Genomic DNA, 22,983 nt, shown 5'->3' with positions numbered 1-22,983 from the left:
TATAGCCAGGGCCAAGCATTTGATGAATACTCTGGGAGCAGTACATAAACCAAAGAGCAGCACAGAGAAATTAAAGTGTTGATAGCCTGCTCTGAAGACCTCGAATTTTCTGCACGATTCCCTGAGGGGGATGTGGGGGGTAGTCACCTTTTAGGTCTAGTGTCACTAGCCAGGCTTTTTTTGTTAGCATACTCAAGACCTGCTGCAAAGTTAGCATTTTGAATCTGGGGATCACCAAGGAGGTCTTCAGTTTGGATAGATCCAGGATGGGGCACCAAGTGCCCTCTTTTTTTGGGAACAAGGAATAGTCTGGAGTAAAAACCTTTTCCTGTTTGATCTGGAGGGACAGTTTCTCCTGCCCCCTGTGATATCAGAGTTTGGAACTGTTTCAATGCCTCTGCCCACTGGTTTGGGGGAGGTCTGGGTACCCTCTTGGAACTGGGAGTTCGCTGAAAGAGAAGCTGTATCCCTGAGAAATAATTTTTAAGACCCACAGGTCCTTGGCTATAGAAACCCAATTGTCTTTGAAGAGGGTGAGCCTTCCTCCTATTTTCTGAAGAGATGAGAGAAGGGAGGGCAAAGGGGAGAGGGAGAGTCGTTGTGAATGCTTGCCAGCGAAGCTTGGCTTAGAACTCCCTGCCTCAGAGACGGAAGTGGTCCATTGTTTGCTTTTTTGCTGGCACCGGGATAGGTGTCTGGATGGCCTGTCCTTGCTGGGTTTACCTTGGCCCTGTCTGCTAGGTGAAGGGAAGGCCCAGTGCTGAATCTGGGAGGTTGAACTTGAAAGAAATATTTTATTGTTTGCACAGATTTTGCTTTGTCTTCCATCTTTTTAAGCACTACTTCTGTTTTTTCCCCAAACAGGCACTCCTTATCTAGGGGTGCAGCAATAAGTTTAGACTTGACATGATGAGGAAGAGGTTGTTCCTTCAGCCATGCAGGTCTCCTAATAACAGTTCCTGCCATTGCTGCCCTACTAGAGGCTTCTAGGGCGCCATATCCACATTGTAATGAGTGTTTGGCCACTTGACAAGCAGAGTTTAATAATTCTGCCAGCTCTTTTGAGTTGGAACAGTCAGGAGAGGCAACAATCTTCTGTTTTAATTGTTCCAAAGTGTGTTGTTGATATTTTAACATATGAAACTGACAACGGAGTGCTCTGATAGCTAAGGTTGCAGAGGTGAATACTTTCTTACCCCATCTGTCCAGAGCCCTGGAGAGTCTTTGTCAGAAGGAAGAGGATTCTAGGCAGATCTAGTCTTAGCACCTCTGGGTCCCCATGTAATGACCTCAAGGTCTGCAGCAGGATTCCTGTACAGATATTTGTGAGATATACAGGTACTCTGTAGTACCTGTCAGGTTTACTTGGAGCAGGAGGTAGGGTATCCGGGGCTAAGCTGGATTCATGCAAAACATCATCCACCACTTCCAAAATAGGTGGGCTGGCCAGGGGTCTGTGCTGGAGCAGGTCCAGAAACTCTCTAAGTCTTTTCTTAGACTGCGGGAAGTCTTGAGATTCCAAATGAAAACGTTCCTTGAGGGAATGAAGGGTTTCCCCAAATGAGGGGTCATCTGGAGGGGAAGCAGAAGGGATGGAGTCCTCTGCATTTGACTCCTCATAAATAGTTAAGGGATGCTTGTTCCTCTTCAAAAGTAGATCATATTCCTCAGACTCTTGGTCTGTAAATTTCTGGGGAAGGATGCCTTTTCCTTTTAGGAGTGGGGGCCTGAGTACTCGGGATAAGGGAGATGAGATCCTCCGCCATTTTGGGAATTTAACCTTGGGGTGGGGGACCAGTAAGCAAGATGGTGGCTAGAAGCAGATTTCAAAGGAGTGGCCTTACTTCTAGGCCTGAGTGAATCCATCAATCTCTGAGAAGCAGTATTCAGATGCAAAGTCGTTTTTTTGTCTAGATGCGGAAGTCCGAAAGGCCTCCTCGGAAGCAGAAGACTAAGTAGATTTCTGTGGCATACATGACTCCGAAAGTTTCTCAGCAGAGGCCTGCGTAGATAGCGAGTCAAGCATCAGGAGCTGCAAAAGTGCCTCACTGAATTCCGGAGAACTGACTACTTGCTTAGCGGTAGTGTCGTCAGAAGGCTTAGCCTTGTGTGACCTGTTTCTATCTTTATCTCTACGTTTTTTCAGAATGTCCACAGATTGTTGGCTGATGGACGCCATATCGGAATTCGAAGACTGAACACGAAAATAATTGTCTACAAAAAGAGCTCAATGGCGAATGGTTCTCGCATTAAAGAGGGCACAGAACCGGCAATGAGGTCTGGGTCTTAAACGAGTGTTGAAATGAGAATTCAGTGTGGGATCTGCTTTCCACAGGCGAGACAATTGTTTACTTTTTTGGACATTGGTTAGTGCAAGAAAAAAGGGTCCCCAACAAGGTACTTAGCTTTAGACGTTTTCTGCTGAAATTCAACTTCTGGTAGTGACTGACCAGCACTCGTACAAACTGCTTCTGCTACGGGCTCCATGGCAAGGAAAACTGATGTAATGACGTCGGCTGCCTTGCTTTATAGCACTGACGACCTGACATCAGACTACAGGCAATGGCAGCTGGCGCACAAAAAAACTCTGTCATCCACATGACACTGGGCTTAGATGGTTGAAAGATATTTTGGCAGAGATCGTGTTAATATGATCTTGGGACAAAATACCTATCAGTGCCCTCATGGAATTGGTCTTGTTAAATAATTTTTTATTCTTTGAGGAACAACTGTTTAGACAAGTAAAGGGTGTAGCAATGGGAGCAGAGGGTGCGCCCAGTTTTGCAAATCTAGTTATAAGCTTGTGGGAAAAACATTTTGTGTTTAATTCCCCTTTGCTCTGGGTTTGCATTTTACACCCGCTTTCTGGACGATATTTTTATCATCTGGAAAGACAATGAAGAAAGACTTCACAGCATTTTCCAATACATTAATTCCACAACATTTTTAAGATTTGTTCATGGGTATAGTGATTCGAGTATTTCTTATTTGGACGTGACTATTACTAAGGATTCGAGAAAGAACATTTTGCATAAAAGCACCTTTTCTAATAGCTATTTACATTTTGAAAGCCGCCATCCTCAATGCCAGAAAAAAAAAGCAGTGGTAAAAGGCCAACTGGTTAGATTTGTCAGAATGATTTCTAAGGATGAGGTTTTTGAGGATGAATGTTGGATTCTTTTGGAAATGTTTACTAAGTGGGGGTACTCCATGGAATTTTTAAAACCTACATTTGATGAAGTGGCAAGTAAGAGGAAAAGTGGATTTTACCCCCCTTTGTTATATCATAATAGGGGAGTTTAAGATAGTGTCACTGGGAACTTGGGTGTGGGCTCTGATGTACCACAAGTGAAATTCAGGTGTGTGATGGAAATAAGTACAACAGGTCCTTTATTTGTACCTATTCTTTGGATAGTCATGAAATTGTACAAACAGTGAGAAATAATTGGCTAATGATATCTGCGAACCCCTATCTGTGCAGATTATTCGGTGATAAACCTATTGTGGTTTATAGGGAGTACCACTGTTTCAAACAGTTACTGAAGAGAACACATAAGTAGGGATTGCATTTCATCTGGCACCCAAGGTACGTCCAAGTGTGGATGTTGTAGAACTTATCATATATTAGTAGGTTGGCAGTTTTTTCTTAATGGGTTTAAGGATCTCATTAAGGAGAAATATAATTGTAACATCAAATGGGCTATTTATGCTACCCACTGTTTGGATTGCTCTGCCTATTACACAGGCAAAACTATTAGACGGGTGAGAGAAAGAATATATGAACATGAAAGAGAAATTAAAAATAAAAAAGACACTAATGCTTTGTTTAGACATATCCAAAAAAAACCCTGGACACAAATTTGGGTATTTTGTCATAGAACAGCTTAAGAGGGATGATAAGGGTAGAATTGTAGAAGAACGTTTACTTATGAGGGAAGTGAAATGGCAGCTCAAGCTAAATTCCCTAGTGGAGCCAGAACTTAATGACACCTGCTCCATTTCACCTATTTTATTTCTTAAAAGTTTAGAATGTTAATGTGATTCTATTTGAACATTAAGCATTTTTAATTTAAATAGTTTTTTTAACTTAGAAAAACTGTTCACAGTTTTTGTTTAATTAATGAGCTTAGAGTCATGTGATGGTTTTAATTACTATTTATACTGATTGAATGGGCTGGTTCATTGTTCTGATGATGTCCTGACGGATGAAAGCGCTAAACCTTTTTGTTTCTGTTGCTGATGTTCCAATAAACAGTTCTCACTGTTTTTTTGGCTTCTGGTTTGGTTACTAGTCTGTGAGGTGAGAAGTCCATGGCAAGAACGACTGACGTAAGGACTTCGGCTGCCTTGCTTTATAACACTGACGACCTGATGTTAGACTACAGGCGCAGCTGGCACACAAAAACATTGACTCTGGTATTTGGGCTGACCGAGGGCTACCACAGCAGTGATCACCACCAGGTGATGACTGCAACAGTGAAACAAGAACAGCATCAGCAGGATCAGATAAAAGACTTTTATGCAAGTATTTATGATCCGCAGGAACTTTACAAAATCTGTCTAGCTTCCTATGTGCCTGGAGTCAGAGTCAAGAGCTTGAGAAGCTGCTCTAAAAGTGTCCAAACAGCAATGAAGGCAGGAGGGACTGCAAAAGGTCTGGCGAGTCCATTTGCAAGAGTTCACAATATCTCTTTTGAACCTCTGAAACCAGAGAAAAGGGCCACTTAAAGTGTTCCATCATATATACCACTGTACTTACAAAAGACAATTCCTCAAAAGGAGGGTTAGGGGACAAAATCTTCAACAGACCCCAGGATCAAAGGAGTATGCATCTGTGAGGAATATGATAAGGATTCTGCAGAGTCCTACTCTTCATAAGAAGAATCAGAATCCCTAGGTCTTTTAGACGTGGTGGAAGAGGAGGGGAGCAACAGCAGGGACAAACAATCCTTGGGGGAGTTTCAGAGTCATAACAGCATTAAACAGCCCCTGTACAAAGTCGTGCTACTCTGTGAGGATTCTTAATCACAGAAGCCAGATGCTTGCTTTTCCACTTTTCTTTTTTAAAAGAACATCTGCCTTGACACTCTAGGAGGTTAACACCTCTGCTTAGGTTCAATGAGGGTCCCAATCACCTCGTCCCTAATTAAAACTTGGGAAATCCCTGGCAGAACTTCAGATATAAATCAGCAGTGGTCCCACTCTACACCTGCATCAGATGTCTGCTGCACAGCCTCAGTGGATGTGTGAGTAGGCAGCTCCATGGAACTGGTATTGACTGGTCCCCCGGTTCCTTATCCAACCCTAGAGAGACATCAACTGGAGGCGGGACAGCTGCAGGTTCAGTGTGTGCTTTATTAGCTTTTCTTTTTTTTTGGTTAAGTGATGGCTGAAGTTTGCGGTGGATGGATTCGGCCACAGTACCTGGAGTCAATAATTTCAGACGTTGGTTTTTCAAATAAATAGAAAGGGATAACAGACAGCTGTTAAGTGTCTTGTGGGCAAAATCTTGACAATCATCATATTTTAATGTAGCTGCTTTTAACAACAAAACAAAAAGGGCACTTATCTATATTTATGGGAAATCTGTCTCCCATGCTCATTTTTCTTGCCTGGATGACATGAAAAACGACAAACGGGAAAAAGGAAAGGAAGGAACTCCAATGGGGGACTTATCTTTAAAAGGCTCAGTAGATGACCCAGCTTGGTGAACAGTGTGTATATCAAATTCAGAGATAACCTTCAGACAGGTGGCAAACAAATTCTCAGGATTAGACATCCGTATGTCATATATGTACCTTAAGCCTGGCACGTAAGGTGCATGTCTGATTCATTACACCTGGAAGGTGTAAAGGCTTTGGTATACCAGCCAAATATTAGGCAATCAGGATATCCCAAGACTAAAGAAAGCTGCAACAGTGAAAGAAAGACATAAGAAATAAAAAAGGCTATAAACAAAAAAAAGAAGTTATGTACCTACGATAACGTTCCATGCTAGTAGTCTTCATCTCGCCTTCCTTCTTGCTGCTTGGGTACGGAGCCGATCCTCGGCTCCTACTTGGCCATCTTCTATAGCTCAAGAGCTGTTTACTGGCTCGAGGCTACCCCTTATCCCAGAATGCCCAGCGTCAGCTACCCAGATCTCGTTTGTGATAGTGCACACTAGACATAAGTAGAGTAGCCAGTTACCTAAAAACTGGTTGTCCAATACATCTAAACAAGGAAAGTCATAAATTACCCGGCATGTGAAGTAATAAAAGATACTCAGCCAGTGAAAACAAAAGGAATTCCTCTCAATCCTCTAGGAAAAGGGAAGGAGGGAGGGACGCAAGAAGGAAGGCGAGATGAATACAACTAACATGGAACATTATGGTAGGTACATAACTTCTTCATGTTAAGTTATCCATCTCGCCTTCATTCTTGCTGTTTGGGACAGTACCCTTTAGCACCTAAAATCCCGGGTGGCTCATTGGAACAGACTCTTCAGAACAGCAGAACCAAAGGAAGCTCTGCTCCGGGAGACTATATCCACCTTGTAATGAGAGAGAAAAGTATGAGGGTTTGCCCAAGTGGCAGCTGCACAGATTGAGTCTATGGGCAACTTGGACTGAAAGGCTACAGAAGTGGCTAATGCTCTAGTAGAATGACCTTTTGGTTTAGCTGGTAGCTCTATTTCGTAACTGATAAAAGCAATAGTATCAGATAACCATCTGGATAAGGTCACTTTAGAAACTGGAAGGCCTTGTTTGTTGAAAGCATAAGAAAGAAATAACTGGCCTGACTTTCTTAGTTCCTTAGTTCTATTGAGTTAAAAACGCAATTGTCTGTGCACATCCAGTTGGTGCAGCTTGTATTCTGCCTTGTTGCTGTGATTGGGAAAGAAAACTGGGGGATCTATGGATTGATTTAAATTGTTCTCTGAGAAGACTTTAGAAATAAAGGATGGATTGGTCCTCAGTGAAACTCTGTCCTTGTGAAACACCAGGTAAGGAGGGCGAACACATAGTGCTTGAAGTTCTGACACACGTCTGGCTGAAGTGATAGCAACCAGAAAAAAGTGTCTTCCAAGAAAGAAATTTTAAGGAACATGATGTCGTTTCAAAGGGAGGCAAAATTAAGGAAGCTAAAACTAAACTGAGATCCCAAGGAGGAGGAGGATCTCTAACTGGGGGGTCTAAGAAGAGTTGTTCCTCTCATAAAGGCCTTGCAGAGCTTATGAGACATTATGCGAGAATTGAACATACCGATATGAAAATTAGAAATGGCAGCTAGCTGTACTCTAATGGTAGCAGAAACCGCACCAGACTGAAAGAGTTGTGCTAGAAATTCAGGAATTTCATGGACTGGGGCTGAGAAAGGATCCAATTTTCTAGATTCTGCCCAGTAAGAAAACAGTTTCCATTTACTAGCATACGTTTTCCTCGTAGTAGACTTAGTGAGGAAACAATAATATCACGGACTGCTGGAGAGATACTGGAAAGCCTGGCTAAGGTTGGAAGTGGAGTAACCAAGCTGCGAGCTGGAGAGTTTGAAGGGATTGGTGCAACCTGCCTGAGATCATTTGGAAGCAGGTCCAGAATCCACGGTTGATCCAGAAGGTGGAGGTGCAGGAATGGGAACCATAGCTACCGAGGCCAATATGGGGCAATGAGGATCATTTTGCAACCCAACGATTTTGCTTTCTGTATGAGTCTTGGAATTAGGGGAAAGGGGGAAAAGTGTAAAGGAGTCCCTGAAGCCAATCGTGGACTAGAGCATCTCTGGGTATATGACCTGGAAGAGGAAGTAGGGAGAAGTAGCTGCTGCATTTTGTTGTTGAGGAGTGGCAAATAGATTGCAGCAAGGCTGCCCCCATTTGCGGAAGAGAAGATCCGCAACTTCCGGATTCAGAGACCACTCTTGTGAGGCTTGAGGATAGCTCTGCTGAGCCTGTCCGCTATAACGTTGGATTTCCCAGGGATGTGCATTGCTATTGGAAAAAGTTGGGAGGAAATCGTCCATTGCCACAGTCTGAGAGCTTCTCGACACAAGGGGTAAGACCTGGTCCTGCCCTGTTTGTTGATGTACCACACCACTGACATGTTGTCCGTTTGGATTGCAATGGTCCCGGAAGAAAGAGAGTCTTGAAGGTCTTGCAACGCTAGGAGCACCATTCTCATTTATAGGGCACTGATATGCAGATGGTACTTGCGAGGTTGCCAAGTGCCTTGGACTGTCCTGCCTAGATAATGCCCCCCCCCCCCCACCCTATCAGGGAGGCATCCGTGGTCACTGTGGCTACCGGAGGAGGTTGTATGAAAGGTCTGCCCTGAATCACTAGTAAGGAGACCATCCACCAAGAAAGGTGCCTTTTGCATGTTTCTGTGATCAGGATCATGTGAGACTTCGGTAGTTCCTGGAAAGACCACTGTGTGAAAAGAAGCCACTGAAGGATTCTCATGTGGAAATGCGCTACTGGGACAAGAAGAATGGCAGCTGCCATGGAGCCTAGAGCTTGAAGGACATATCTGACTTGAATACTTTTGCTCTGCATTAGAATTAACACTTGTTGACGAATAGTGGAAACTCTTTCCTGTGGTAATCTTGAAAACATTTCTTTTGTGTTTAATTCTGCTTCTATGTATGAGACAGACTGACAGGGCAACAAGGCAGATTTTTTGAAATTTACTATAATGCCTAGTTGAGTGCATGATGTGATTGTATAATCCCGTGCCTCTAAGAGTTGACGCCTGGTGATAGCAGTCAGGAGCCAGTCATCTAGATAGGAAACACCTGGAATCCTTGAAGCCTCAGGTGAGCCGTGACTACTGCCATACATTTGGTGAACACCCTGGGGGCTGAGGTGAGACCAAAGGGCAGAGCTCTAAACTGGTAATGACTGGCCCCTACCCAGAAGAGAAGAAATCTCCTGGAGCGTCTGTTCATCTTGATATGGTAGTACGGTTTACTATTGAAAATGCGAACGGCACTTGGGCGACAGATGGATAGTCAAACGTATAAGGTCGTAAACAAGGATGTCGAAGACAAAATAATCAATCTAGGAACGGTTTTAACATGTTAAAACCGTTCCTAGATTGATTATTATGTCTTCGACATCCGTGTTTACGACCTTATACGTTCGACTATCCGACTGTCGCCGGTAGTACGTGTCCTGAAGATCTATTGAGCACATCCAATTGTCCTGACCCAGAAAAGGGAAAATGGACTGCAGTGTCACCATCCGGAACTTTTCTTTTTGTACAGATTTGTTCAATCTGCTAAGATCCAGTATTGGTCTCCAGTCCCCTGTCTTTTTCGGTACTAAAAAGAATCTTGAGTAAGTTACGGATCCTAGTTGGTCTGCGGGGAATTCTTGAATGGCTCTTTTATCTAGCTGTCTTGAAACTTCTGTGACTGCTTGATCCCTTAGATTGGTTGGGACATCTGGGATGGACTTTTTTGATTCTATGGGGGGTTGATGGAAGGGAATTTTGTAACCTCCGGATATAATGGATAGTACCCATCTCTCTCTCGTTATATTTTGTCAGGCTTTTGGGTACAGCGAAAGTCTTCCACTGACTGCCTCCAGAAGTGAGCAGTCGGGCAACCCTTCAGGGATGCTCGAAGGGCTTGGCAGAGAATGTTTCTCTGTCACCCTCGTTTTGCGGTCCCCCTCTGCCACGAGGGTGGCGTCTGTTGTTGTTTCCCACTCTGTCCATGGGGGAAAAAATCACCACATGCGTCAGGCAAGGGTCCCTGGGATTTTCGGAACCACATCCTTCCGCTCTTCTGACCCTTGGGATAAGGTCTGGAAGGGGTGGAAAAATGGACTCCCACGGCAAAGAGAGTCTTGCCTTCCTGCTCACACCTGGTCAATGTGTCTTTCACCTGAGGCCCAAAGAGAAAGGAGCTATCAAAGGGAGTATTGGTGAAGGATGCTCAAAAGCGTTCCGCAAACTGACATAGCCGCATCCAAGCACATCTCCTGAGAGCCACACCTGTCCCTGCTGCTCTGCTCGCTCCATCGGCTGCATAGGAAATCAGCCTCATGGAGGAGTTGCCTATGGAATTAAGAGTCGCAAGCTGAGAAGCTTATTTGGCTGGTACTCCTTCAGCTGTAGGATCTTGAAGGGTATCGCCAAGCTCTTTCAGGAGATCCCTTTGAAGACGTGTAAAATGTCATAGATAGTTCAGGGACCTCATTAAAAAGGTCGCTGAAGCAAACATTCACTTTCCATATCTGTCCATCGTCCAAGACTCTCCGTTTGGAGCGGATGAACAGATGAAGAGGTTTCTGCTAACTCTTTCCTGGTGGCTGCTGCTACCACCATGGCATCAACAGGCACACCTTTGGAGAGGAATTGTTTGTCCCAGGGGGCTCTAATAAATTTGTTTGTCCTCCTCAGAGTAGGTTCCACAGAATTTGGAGCTGACCAAGCCTTTTGAGCCACTACAGACATGAGCGGATCGAAAGGAGGAGATACCCAGGAAGTGGAAGGTCGGGAACCAAATGCGTCCAGATATACAGACTCGTCCTCGATAGGGGCTAGGGAAGTCCAGTACCCCCTCTGTCTAAGCATTTCAAGGATGCCCGAAAAGGAAACATCTTCAGAGGGGGACCTTGGGGACCTTTCCGATTCATCCATGTCTGTATCTGAGGTGACAGACGCGGGGGAGTCTATGTGCTTCCTCTTGCACTTCTTCCAGACAGGCTCTTCTGAGTGATCAGGGGAGGCTACGGAAGAAGAGGGATCACCCAATGGGGTGTCCTGGGGCATAGGTTTCTACGCTTGGGGTCTGAAGGAGGAGTAGAGTTTGGAACAGACACCACGGAGGGAGGAGCCGATGGAGCTGGCAGTAGAGCTGTTTCGTGGGACAGCACACTCTGCATGACCTCGAAGGCATCCCGACCTCTACGCAGAGAAAGCTCCAGCTCCGAAGAGACAGAAGTCCTTCTCCACATCGAGGGTGATGGCTCCCTCGATAGAAGGAACAATTGAGGTAATCAGAGCCGACATTGGAACCGAAGGGGAGATTATGATCGGAGCCGACGGTTCTACTACAGATCCATGGTCCCTGGCTCCGAGCTAAATGTAGTCGGAGGAGGAACAGGCGCAGATACCTGCTGAGGTGGGCTGGACAGTAATTTTGCCAGGGCATGTGACTTAAGCAACCTATTTACTAATCTCTCCACATCATGATCCGATAATCCAGAGGACCAAGAGGAGTGGGAAGAATGATGGCTACGTTTCACTCTGTAACAAGGGTGACTGAGGTGCCGAGTGGATGCATTCCAAGAACAAAGACCTCAGTCTCTTATGGCTCCGAGACTTCTCCGAAATAGCAGATGGAGCCAATGGAGGAGTTGCCTTGTCGGTGCCAGCCGGCACCGACATACTTGGTTGGCCAAGTAAAGGAGTAGTCTCCGAAGGTGGAGCCGATGGCTTGACAGACTTGGGGGATTTCGCTGGCTGAGTACTTTTAGCCGGAGAATCCTGAGGCTTCAATAATCCCTGAAGGATTAATTTGTTTTTGCGCTCCTGCAGGACCCTTGGACTAAAAGTGTGACAGACATACAGAACAGATGTCCTGCAGGTGAACAGTGCCCAAACAATATAAACAACTAGTGTGCCCATCTATCAGAAACATTTTCTGACAGTATGAGTCACACTTTTTGAAGCCAGATACCTTAGACAATTTCCTAACAACAAACTAAAGAGCCACAATACCAATAAGAAAAAAAGTTATAATAGTTATTACAACTTAAACGGCTAACCTAATAGAGGGGGAGGAGAACTCTCCAAGTTAAAACGAGTTCAAGGGAAAAGAGGCCTGCGGAAAGGAGCAACGGCCAACAAAGCGCGCACACACACAAAATAAAAGGCGATAAAGGGTACAAGTACTAAGACACTAAGTTTAATAACACTTTTACAATTAAAATTTTACAATAACAGCAAAAATATGTACTACAAAAAATACTAAGCCTGAGCCAGTAACGAAGCAACCTCGCAGCTGAAGCGGCAAACGAGATCTGGGTAGCTGACGCTTGGCATTCTGGGATAAGGGATAGCCTCGAGCCAGTAAACAGCTCTCGAGCTATAGAAGATGGCCGAGTCGGAGCAGAGGATCGTCTCCGAACCCAAACAGCAACAACGAAGGCGAGATGGACAACTTAACATGTGATGTTAACCTGCAACAAAGAAAGAATGATTAATAACAAAGCAAACAGTATTTTAGTTACCTCCGGTGAGATTCGAGTACAGATTTTCAACTGATTGCCAGTTATGGAGCTTGCTTTTCCTGATGGTTCCACATTTTTACAATTTTTGGGTTGGCCAGATTCCATCATTTTATTCCTTTCAACAGAACTAGTCCCATGAGCAGCTTCTGCAGCACCTAAACAGCACCGTAATACATACAGTTTTAACAATGCATTGCACCATTGTATATACATTAAAGATGCAGTTGATCTGAGGAGTTTCATGTGACTAGCCCAGTCCTAAGTGCCCATATCCACAACAGGTCTACCAGCTTCATCTCCTAACCCGCCCACCGCTCAGACTTGCTCCAATACTGCTGGAGCCAGTCATGGGTTCGAGCAAGATTCCTGGGCACTTCCATCTTTACTGCCTTAGCTCTCACATTCATTTACTATGTTCTAAGGCAAATTCATTCTTTGAGACAAACCTCTTCTAAAAGAGTGCCATCACTGAGCATCCTCCCACCTGTGACAAGCATGCCAATCCCCCCCTTGCCACTCAATCAAAAGCCCAAGCCACTAATCAAATCTTGGTCAACCTGGCCAAAGATAGGGTTTTATCCATCTACATGAGCAAAGTGATGCTCAGCAGCTCACACTGTTTTATTGCCTAATTATTTCTACTACAATCTATAGTAAAACAAATTAAACACTTGAATAAAAGAATACAAAACTATGGCAATGTAAGCAGCAACATTTAGCCTAATTGGGCTTTTGACAAGGAATATGATGAAAAACACCTCTTAAAATTAACTGCAACATAAATGCATAAAAAGGCTGTACTATTCCAGCACATCAAGTACTATTAACTGAGTAATAGCAATGTGGCTACTGACCAGCATGTGAACATATCTATGCATTTTTGCAAAGTCTTAGCATATTTTTAGGCTGTGGGGAACTCAGCATCTGGCATAAAAGCATACATACTCCACACTGATCCCAGTTCATTTCCAGGTCATGATGCTTTCAAAGTGTTATAAGGCAGCAACACTAACTGCTGTGCCACTGTTATCCTGATCCTATCCCCCCGCCTCCAAGTAACGTTCAGAATAGAACATGAAAGACAGGACGTTTGTATCTAGAACAGAAAGGATGCTTTGGTGCATAACTGGAAGGAATTCAGCACATAACAGATTTGGGAAATCCTCACTAATGCAATCTTTCAAGTCCTTCCATATTAACTTTTAGTTATGTACTTACCATAACTTTAGATGTTTGGGATCCATCTCGCCTACATTCTGTACTGATGGGCTCGGAGCCGATCCCTCGGCTCCGACTCGGCACGCTATGCTATAGAGCGAAGCCTCTTATTGGCTGAGCTATTTCTTATCCCAGGATGCACCACCACTAACCCCCCAGATCTTGTTTGTCCGCATTCATGCATACATACACAACTTGTTTATATAACATTGCCAGATGTTTCAAGATGAAACAACAGGATTCGGATCTTCTGATATCCTCTTATCTCCAAGGAAGGGGGAAGGAGGGTGGGTTATTGGGAATGTAGGCGAGATGGATCCCAAACATCTAAAGTTATGGTAAGTACATAACTAAAAGATGTTATGTGATCCTATCTCGCCTACATTCTGTACTGATGGGACAGCGTCCCTAGCACCTAAATCCTGGGTGGCTCACTGGAAAACACTCCTGAGCACTGTGGAACCAAATGAAGCTTCTCCCCTAGATGCCACATCCAATTTGTAGTGAGAAATGAAAGTGTGCGGGGAGGACCACGTAGCCGCAGCACAAATGTCACTAATGGCAAGCTTAGAATGGAATGCTATTGAAGTAGCCATAGCTCTTGTAGAGTGAGCTTTGATAGAGGTCATAAGCTCTTTATTAGAAGAAGAATAAGCTTGACTAATACAGTCCCTGATCCATTTGGCAATAGTGACCTTTGTGACGGCTTTGCCCAATTTATTATCCGAAAAGGATACAAACAATTGATCTGTTTTCCTTGTTTGTTTGGTCCTATCTAAATAAAAACGCAATTGCCTGTGGACATCTAATGTGTGGAATATGTATTCCGCTTTGTTTGAGTACTTTGGAAAGACGACTGGAAGTTCTAATGACTGTTGTAGGCAAAAACTGGAACAAACCTTATGGACAAATGATGGATTTGGCCTGAGAGATACTTTATCTTTGTGAAAAACCAAGTACGGAGGTTTTACAGACAAAGCTTGAAGCTCTGAAACCCTTCTGGCAGAAGTAATCGCAACCAGAAAGGCAGTTTTCCACGATAGAAACTTTAAATCACATGTTGCTGCCGGTTTGAAGGGGGAGGAAGTTAAGGCACGTAACACCACGTTGAGATCCCATGGAGGAGCAGGATGAGAAATTGGAGGTCGTAAAAGCGTAGCACCTTTCATGAAGGTCTTACACAATTTGTTGCTCATTAAAGGTGGGTTTATAGACTCGTGAAAATTGGAAATAGCTGCCAATTGAACCTTGATGGTAGAGACTGAAGAGCCTTGATTGAAAAGGGAAGTTAGAAATTTCAGGACTTCTGATACGGGAATAGTGATGGGATCCAGACCCTGGAATTGAGCCCAAATAGCAAATCTCTTCCATTTGCTAGAATACAATTTCTTAGTAGCAGACTTGTGGGACGAAGATAAGATGTGTACAAATTCCGGGTCTAAGGTATGATTCCTGACTATAGTCGGAAGAGGAGGAGCCAAGCCGTCAATTTCAAGGTGTGTAGGGACTGGTGGAGTAGTCCCGACTGATGAACCAATAGGTCTGGGATCTGATCCAGGAACCATGGACCTTCCAGTGCATATTTTCGAAGATAGGGGAACCATACCTGACGAGGCCAGTAAGGAGCAACTAAGATCATTTTGCTCCCCAAGTGAGACGCCTTTTGGATCACTCTGGGAAGGAGGGGAACTGGGGGAAAAGCATATAGCAAGCCGGTGGGCCACGGATGGGCTAGTGCGTCCATAGGGCTCTCCCCCGGAGCCGGGGTGAAGGAGAAGAACTTTTTGCACTTCGCATTCAGCGGGGTTGCGAAGAGGTCGCAACAAGGAATTCCCCATTTGCTGAAAATCTGATTTGCAACCGTAATGTTCAGAGACCACTCGTGTGGAGAGAGGATAGTTCTGCTCAGTCTGTCGGCTATCACATTGGACTTGCCAGGGATATGAGTCGCCACTAGAAAACGTTTGGTCGACACTGCCCATTCCCAAACTCTCATGGCCTCTCTGCAAAGGGGGTAGGATCTGGTCCCTCCCTGCTTGTTCAGGTACCAGACAACTGACATGTTTTCGGAGTGAACGGCAATTACGCCCTGAGGGAGGAAATCGTGAAGGGCTTGTAGGGACAGAAGCACCGCCCTCATCTCTAAGATGTTGATATGAAGTAGGGTCTCTTCCGAATGCCATTTGCCTTGGACTGACCTGCCCAGGGAATGCCCCCCACCCCACCCCATCTGGGAGGCGTCCGTAGTCAAAGTGGCCACAGGAGGAGGTGGAACAAAGGGTCATCCCTGATCCAGATTGGAGGGCACCAGCCACCAGCGAAGGTCCCGTTTGCAGGTTTCCGTGATCCATATGAGGTGACTGAGAGGGAGATCCTGAAAGGACCACTGAGTTGAAAGAAGCCACTGGAGAATTCTCATGTGCAACCTTGCTAGGGGAACTAGAAGAACCGTGGCGGACATAGATCCCAGTAGCTGCAGGACCATTCTGGCTGGGGCTTTGGATCAGGGAAGTAAGGCTCGAACTTGAGCCTGTATGGTTTGTATCCTTTCTGTAGGTAGATAGACCCGCATTCGGTTTGAGTCTATCTCTACTCCGATGAATCTTATGCGTTGAGATGGCAGCAACACAGACTTTGGCCAATTGAAGGTGATTCCAAGGGAAGTGCCCAGTGATATCGTGGCTTGTTGGCTCCGCAATAGTAGATGCTTGGAGGTGGCAGTTAGGAGCCAGTCGTCTAGATACGGAAACACCTGGAATCCTAGACTTCTCAGGTGAGCAGTCACGACCGCCAAACATTTGGTGAACACCCTGGCGGCTGTGGTGAGACCAAAGGGCAGCACGCGGAATTGAAAATGACTGTCTCCTAGGCTGAAGCGCAGATGTCTCCTGGACGCTCGATGTACCATGATATGGTAATAAGCGTCCTTGAGATCTATGGAGCACATCCAAACTCCTTTCTCCAGCAGTGGGAGAATGGATTGTAGGGTGACCATTCGGAACTTGGACTTTTGACTGAACAGTTTAGAATGCTGAGATCCAAAATGGGCCTCAAGTCCCCGGTCTTTTTTGGCACCAAAAAGAATCTTGAGTAAGTCCCTAATCCGATCTGGTCTGCGGGGACCGGTTGGGACGACTCCTTTTTGAAGCAGCTTTGAAACTTCTGAGGCTGCAATTTCCCGTTGACTGGGTGGCGGGTCCGGAATTTTTTTGGACTGAGGTGGGGAGTGAGAAAAGGGGATGACGTAACCTCCGGCGATAATTCGAAGCACCCATCGGTCCTGAGTGATACCTTCCCAGGCTTTTAGGTGCCTCGAAAAACGACCCCCGACTGGCTCCGGAGCTGCACAGTCGGGCAATCCCTCAGGGACTGTGAAAGGCTGAAGAGCCACGAAAGGACTCGCGGTCTCCAGTGTTGTGGGGGCCTCTGCCGCCTCCGGGACGGCGTCTTCCAGAAGAATTTCCCCCTCCTCTGCCTCTAGAAGGGGTATCGTCCTGCTGTGAGGGATAAGACTTCTGAGATCTACGGAAAATACAGTTTTGTACCTACCATAAATGTAGATGTCCGAGAGGCATGCATCTGCAGTCCTAACAAATGGGTTGTCCTGCCTCAGGCAGCCCTTCGGTCGGCCGGATTCCAAAGTCTGGGTCTGGCCTCGGCTGATGTCGCACTTCACCCGACGTCACTGCTGCTGTCGATTGGGTATAAAGGCATCAGCCGACGCCATTTTCCTCAGTGTTTCTTGCCCCAGATGCCAGGTGCCCTCTAGGAAGGCTAAATTTGGATATATGCAAATAATTCCAAACAGTAGAGAGCACACAAAAAATAGACATGTATGTACATATATACAAACAAATACACCATAATAGATTCCCCCAGCTAGCTACAAGATGGGCAAGTACCCTAGGAGTATCACAGAGGGGAAGGAGGGTGGGTAATCCTGACTGCAGATGCATGCCTCTCGGACATCTACATTTATGGTAGGTACAAAACTGTACTATGTCCTTCAAGGATGCATCTGCAGTCCTAACAAATGGGTAGAATACCATAGCCAAACTGGGGGAGGAGGCACTAAGAAGATTATGGTGTAGTTAAGATCCCTTGCAAAACAGCAGTGGCAAAACCTGCTCGGGATCTGGAGTATAGAGGCAGGTTATAATGCTTGGCAAATGTATGCACGGAGCTCCAAGTAGCAGCCTCTAAAATGTCTTTGGTAGCCACTCCTCGTAAGAAAGCTGTAGTAGTGGCTGTAGCCCTTGTGGAGTGAGGTCTGATGTTTTCTGGAGTTATCTTCCCATGAAAGGAGTAACAAAATCTAATGCAATTTCCTATCCATTTTGAGATTGTCTGTTTTGAAATTGCTTTTCCTTCCATTCCTGCTGCATATGCTACCAGAAGCTGGTCAGTTTTTCTATTGTTCTTGGTTCTGTCCAGGTAGTAGCGCAATTGCCTGTGTACATCCAAGGTGTGCAGTAGTCTTTCCCCCCTGTTCTGTGGATTGGGGAAGAATGTTGGTAGGTGGATTGCTTGGTTCAATGATACCCTGGAGACCACCTTTGGCATAAAAGTAGGATTAGTTCTCAAGGACACTCTATCTTGATGGAAGATAAGGAAGGGCTGTACTGCCATTAATGCCTGTAATTCAGAAACCCTTCTTGCTGAAGTGATTGCAAGTAGGAAAGCAGTTTTCCAAGATAAGAACTGTAATTCTGCTGTTGCTGCTGGTTCAAAAGGGGGAAGTGTTAACTTTTCCAGCACAAAGTTCAGGTCCCATGTAGGTAGAGGTGGCTTTCTTGGAGGCTTTACATTTTTAATTCCTCTCAGAAACTGCCTGAGTAGAGGATGAGAGAAGACTGGAGGATCCATGTTGTATTCTGCCGAAATTGCTGATGCATGAATCTTGATGGAGGAGTAAGACAGGCCATTGTAGAAAAGTTCTGCTAAATATTCCAGGATGTTAGCTATGTTTGCCAATGATACATTTTCTCCTTTTGCTGCGCTCCAAATGAGGTATCTTTTCCATTTTGCAGAATAAGTCTTCCTTGTGGAGGGTCTGCGAGCCTCCAGGATAATGTCTTTAACCCTCTGAGATAAATTTGGGTTATTTTGTTTCATGTAAGATTCCAAGCAGCTAGCTGCAGTGTTTTCAAGTTTGGATGCAGGATCTTGAAGTTGTTCTGTGTTAGCAGCAGAGGAACTAGGGGTACAGGCCATGCGTGTGTCCGAGACATACTTCTCAGAAGCGGGTACCAATGCTGCCTCGGCCAGTCTGGAGCTATCAGTATTGATCCTTGGTTGATCTTCTTTGATCTTCAGTAGTACTTTGTGCATCAAAGGTAGAGGTGGGAATGCATATGCTGTTAGGTTTTCCCAACTGAAGGATAGGGAGTCCACCTTCCAAGCAAGTGGGTGGTATGTCCTTGTGCAGAATTTTTTCAATTGGTGGTTGTGTGGAGATGCGAACAGGTCTATTTCTGGTAGCCCCCATTTCTCTGTAATGGTTTTGAAGATGTCCGGATGCAGCATCCATTCGTGGGCATCCGTGGTAGTTCTGCTTAGTGTGTCTGCTAATATATTTTCTTTTCCTGGCACGAATAAGGCCTGGAGCTGAATGTTTAGGTTCAGGGACACATTCCACAGGTCCATTACCATCCGGCATAGAGGGTATGAATGTGTGCCTCCCTGCTTGTTGATACACCACATAACTGTGGTGTTGTCCGTCCTTATCAGCAAATGACCCTGTTGAAGAAAAGGTCTGAATGTCTGAATTGCCTGTTTCACTGCCAGCATCTCTTTTTGATTTATGTGTAGGTTCAGCTGGTCCTGTGTCTATAGGCCTTGTATACACTTGTCTGCCATGTGTGCCCCCCAACCGAGGTCTGAGGCGTCCGTGGTGATAGTCTGGCTTGGGTGAGGGCTGTGGAAAGGCAGTCCTTTGTTCAACTGACAGGCCTGAGCCCACCACAGGAATTCTTGCTTCAGGCATGGAATTATTGCAATTTGGGTTTCTAGGCTGTGCTTGTGCTGAGACCATAAATTCCGTAGGTACCACTGCAACTTCCTCATATGCAGTCTGGCATGTGGGATCAATATTATGCAGGATGCCATGTATCCCAGAGCTTGCAGGATTTTCCTTGCTGTAAGCTGGTTCTGTGTTGCTAATGCCTTGAAATAGAGTGGTAGTAGTTTTTGCTTTTCTGCTGTGAGAAATGCCATTTGATTTTGTGTGTCCAGTTCTGCGCCCAAGAATGTAATCCTTTGGGATGGTACCAGCCTTGACTTTTTTATGTTGACTGTGTATCCCAGGGCCTGCAGTAGGTGAATAACCTTTTCCAAATCTTTTGTTAATTTGATCTTGTTGTCCGCTTGTATCAGGCAGTCGTCCAGGTATGGTAAATTTGAATTCCCTGTAGCCTGCAATGAGCAATTACTGATGCCAGGCATTTCGTGAATACTCTGGGCGCAGTAGATAAGCCAAAGGGCAATGCTGAGAATTGATAATGCTCTGATCCTGCAAGAAATCTGAGGTATCTTCTGCAATCTGGTCAAATAGGGACGTGCAGATATGCCTCCTTGAGATCTAGAGTCACCAGCCAAGCCTCCTTGCCCAGCATGGGAAGAAGGTGCTGTAGGGTCAGCATTTTGAATTTTGGAACAATGAGATATGTGTTGAGAGCAGACAGGTCGAGAATAGGCCTCCATTGGTTTTCTTTTCTTGGCACCAGGAAAAGTCTGGAGTAAAATCCTTGTCCTTGTTCCATAACCGGTACCCTTTCTATAGCTCTCATCCTTAGGAGGTGGTTGATGTGTTCTAGAGCGTTTGTCTTTTGGTTTGGTGGTAGGTTTGGCATTCCTCTCTTCCTTGGTAGAGTATGGAAATGAAACCTGTAACCTTTGTCTATTGTCTGTAAAATCCATTTGTCTCCTGTAATGTAATGCCAGTTTACTGAGAATAAGGCTAGCTTTCCACCTAAGGGTGCTTCCAGTTGTTCCCTGGTAGGCGGTATCAGAGCCAAGTCACTGTGACTGTCCTGTGGAAGTGGTAGTAGCTGGATCTGTGGCAGTACTTCTCTGGTTGTTAGGCTGCCACTGACATCCCCTGTAGGCACCTCTGGATTGAACTCTGCCTCTTGAGTGCCTATTTCTGCCTCTCTGTGCTCTGCTGTCTGGAAAGGACCAATTCTTCGAAGGCCAATTTCTACTAAACCTAGGAGGCTGGACCTGTAAGAAGTCCTTGACTGTTTGGACAGATTTTGCTGTTTCCTCCACCTTCTTTAACACTTGCTGTGCAGGGGAGCCAAACAAACTGAGTTTCTCCATGGGAGCATCTAGGAGCTTTGACTTTACATGGTCTCGTAAGGATTGCTCTTTTAACCATGCATGCCTTCTGATCACTGTACCAGTCATAGCTGATCTAAAGGAAGCCTCCAGTGCATCATAGCCGCATTTTAAGGAATGATTACTGACCTGCTGAATGTTATGTACCAAATCCTGATGTGACTTACGGTCTATAGGTTCAGGAGAGGATAATTTTTTATTTAACTGATCTAACAAAAATTCCTGATACTGAATCATGTGGAATTGACAGTTTAAAGCCCTAGCCGAAAGAGTAGCAGAAGTATAAACTTTTTTACCCCATCTCTCTAATGCTCTAGATTCTCCGTCAGAGGGGAGGGGGTTTTTGGCAGTTGCTACAGCTTTGGGGCCTTGAGAAATAGTTTCAGGATCTGCAATAGGGGCCCTTATACAGGTGATAATGTGTGTCCGGGACCCTGTAGTATCTGTAGGGCTTAGCAGGGGCCGGAGGGAGAGAATCAGGGGCAGTACAAGCATCATTGAATGCATCATCCACAACTGTTAGAACTGGAGGAATGGCTAAAGGCCTATGCTGTGGCAAATGCAAAAAGGTCCTGAGCCGTTTCCTTGAATCTGAAAAATCCTGGCCCTGCCATTGAAATTGTTCCCTCATAGCATGCAAGGTTTCCCCAAAAGAAAATTCCTCCGGAGGAGAGGCAGAAGGAATGGAATCTTCTGCGTCAGAATCCTCATATGGAGAGTAAGGGCCCTCTGGAGGATGAGTTTTCTGAATCATCAAAAGAATAATCCGTAGAAACTGGCTCAGGGGGCTCTGCTCTGGGTCTCTACTCTGGAGGGGGATGTGAGGCCCTGTCAGGGTGAGGTTGGGATCCCCTGATCAAAGAAATGAGATCCTCTGCCAGGCTAAGCATTTGGGAACTAGAGCTAGGCCTGTGTGAGGGGGTTTTAGAAGGCAAGTCCTTAGAAGATTTAGCTGCTTTAGCCCTAGAGAAAGCCTTGATAGACATGGATGCAGGGGGCCTAGCAGCTCCACGTGCAGGAGTGGATATGTCCAAAGGAATAGTATCTGATAAATCCTGGGTGCCTGCTACAGCAGGAGAAATTTCAGTAGCAGATTCAGCCATGCTGTGTGAGGCCTCGGCTGCGGGAGGAATGCTCTCGGTGGAAGGAAGAACCAAGGACTCGGTTTCAGCCGAAACCGAGACACTCGCGGTTGGCTTAACCGTGGTTTCGGCCGAAACCGCGGGCCGCGAGTGTCGGTCCTTTTCCTTACGCTTCTTAGCTAATTGTGAAGTCGGAGTCTCCGACGGCATTTTGTAAGCAAAAGCGGGACCAAAAAACTCCTCCGCAAACTTCGACCGACGTCTAAGAGTCCGTCGGTTGAAGGAAGCACAGGCCAAACAAGCTGCTACGTCGTGGTCTGGGCCTAAGCAAGGAAGGCAGTAAGAGTGGAAATCCTTATGAGGTATTTGTTTCCCACAAGTTAAACAATTATTTACTTTTTCTGACATCAGCTGAGGCAAGAAAGAGTCCCCAACGGGGTACTTAGCTTTTTAGAAGTCTTCGGTAGTAGAAATCTCTGGATCTGACTGACCGGCACTTGCGAACAGCTTCTGCTTCGGGCACCGCGCGGCAAGAAAGACTGAGGAAAATGGCGTCGGCTGATGCCTTTATACCCAATTGACAGCAGCAGTGACGTCGGGTGAAGTGCGACATCAGCCGAGGCCAGACCCAGACTTTGGAATCCGGCCGACTGAAGGGCTGCCTGAGGCAGGACAACCCATTTGTTAGGACTGCAGATGCATCCTTGAAGGACATCCACATTTTCCCTCCTCTTTTAGCCTTGGGGTAAGGCCGAAAGGGAGTGGAAAATCGTGCCCCTACGGCAGTCAAAGTCTTACCTTCTTGCTCGCAGCGGGTCAATGTGTCCTTTACCTTGGGTCCAACAAAGAGGACCCATCAAAGGGGGCGTCGGCAAAGGAAGACTTAAAGGCCTCCGCAAAATGACACAGGTGGAGCCAGGCTTGCCTCCGTAGAGCAATGTCTGTACCCGCCGCTCTACTCGCCCCTTCGGCCGCATAAGAAATGAGCCTCATGGACGAGTTTGATATGGATGACAGCGTAGCCAACTGAGAGCCAACCGTCTGGGCCAGCTGCTCAGGCAGGTTACCCAAGAGGGTATCTGAAAGTTCCTTAATCAGATCCCCCTGAAATCTGGTAAAGTGCGT

At 45.7% G+C, this 22,983-nt stretch overlaps 1 protein-coding gene across 1 annotated transcript in view; it reads right to left on the bottom strand.

Annotated features, from left to right (window-relative positions):
- TTK (TTK protein kinase) overlaps positions 1-22,983 on the bottom strand; it is a gene marked incomplete at its 5' end in the record, with an annotated part of 1,887,454 nt that overhangs the window by 1,173,528 nt on the left and 690,943 nt on the right. Inside the window, 1 exon segment of the mRNA XM_044074056.1 lies at positions 12,221-12,375. Coding sequence (XP_043929991.1) covers positions 12,221-12,375 — 155 coding nt within the window.

This window comes from Protopterus annectens, chromosome 1.part1, assembly GCF_019279795.1.
Source record: "Protopterus annectens isolate FY-2018-M chromosome 1.part1, PAN1.0, whole genome shotgun sequence".
NCBI classification, from domain to species: Eukaryota; Metazoa; Chordata; order Ceratodontiformes; family Protopteridae; genus Protopterus; species Protopterus annectens.
Note: the sequence above shows the minus strand (reverse complement) of the source record. Positions and strands in the feature narration are given on the sequence as shown.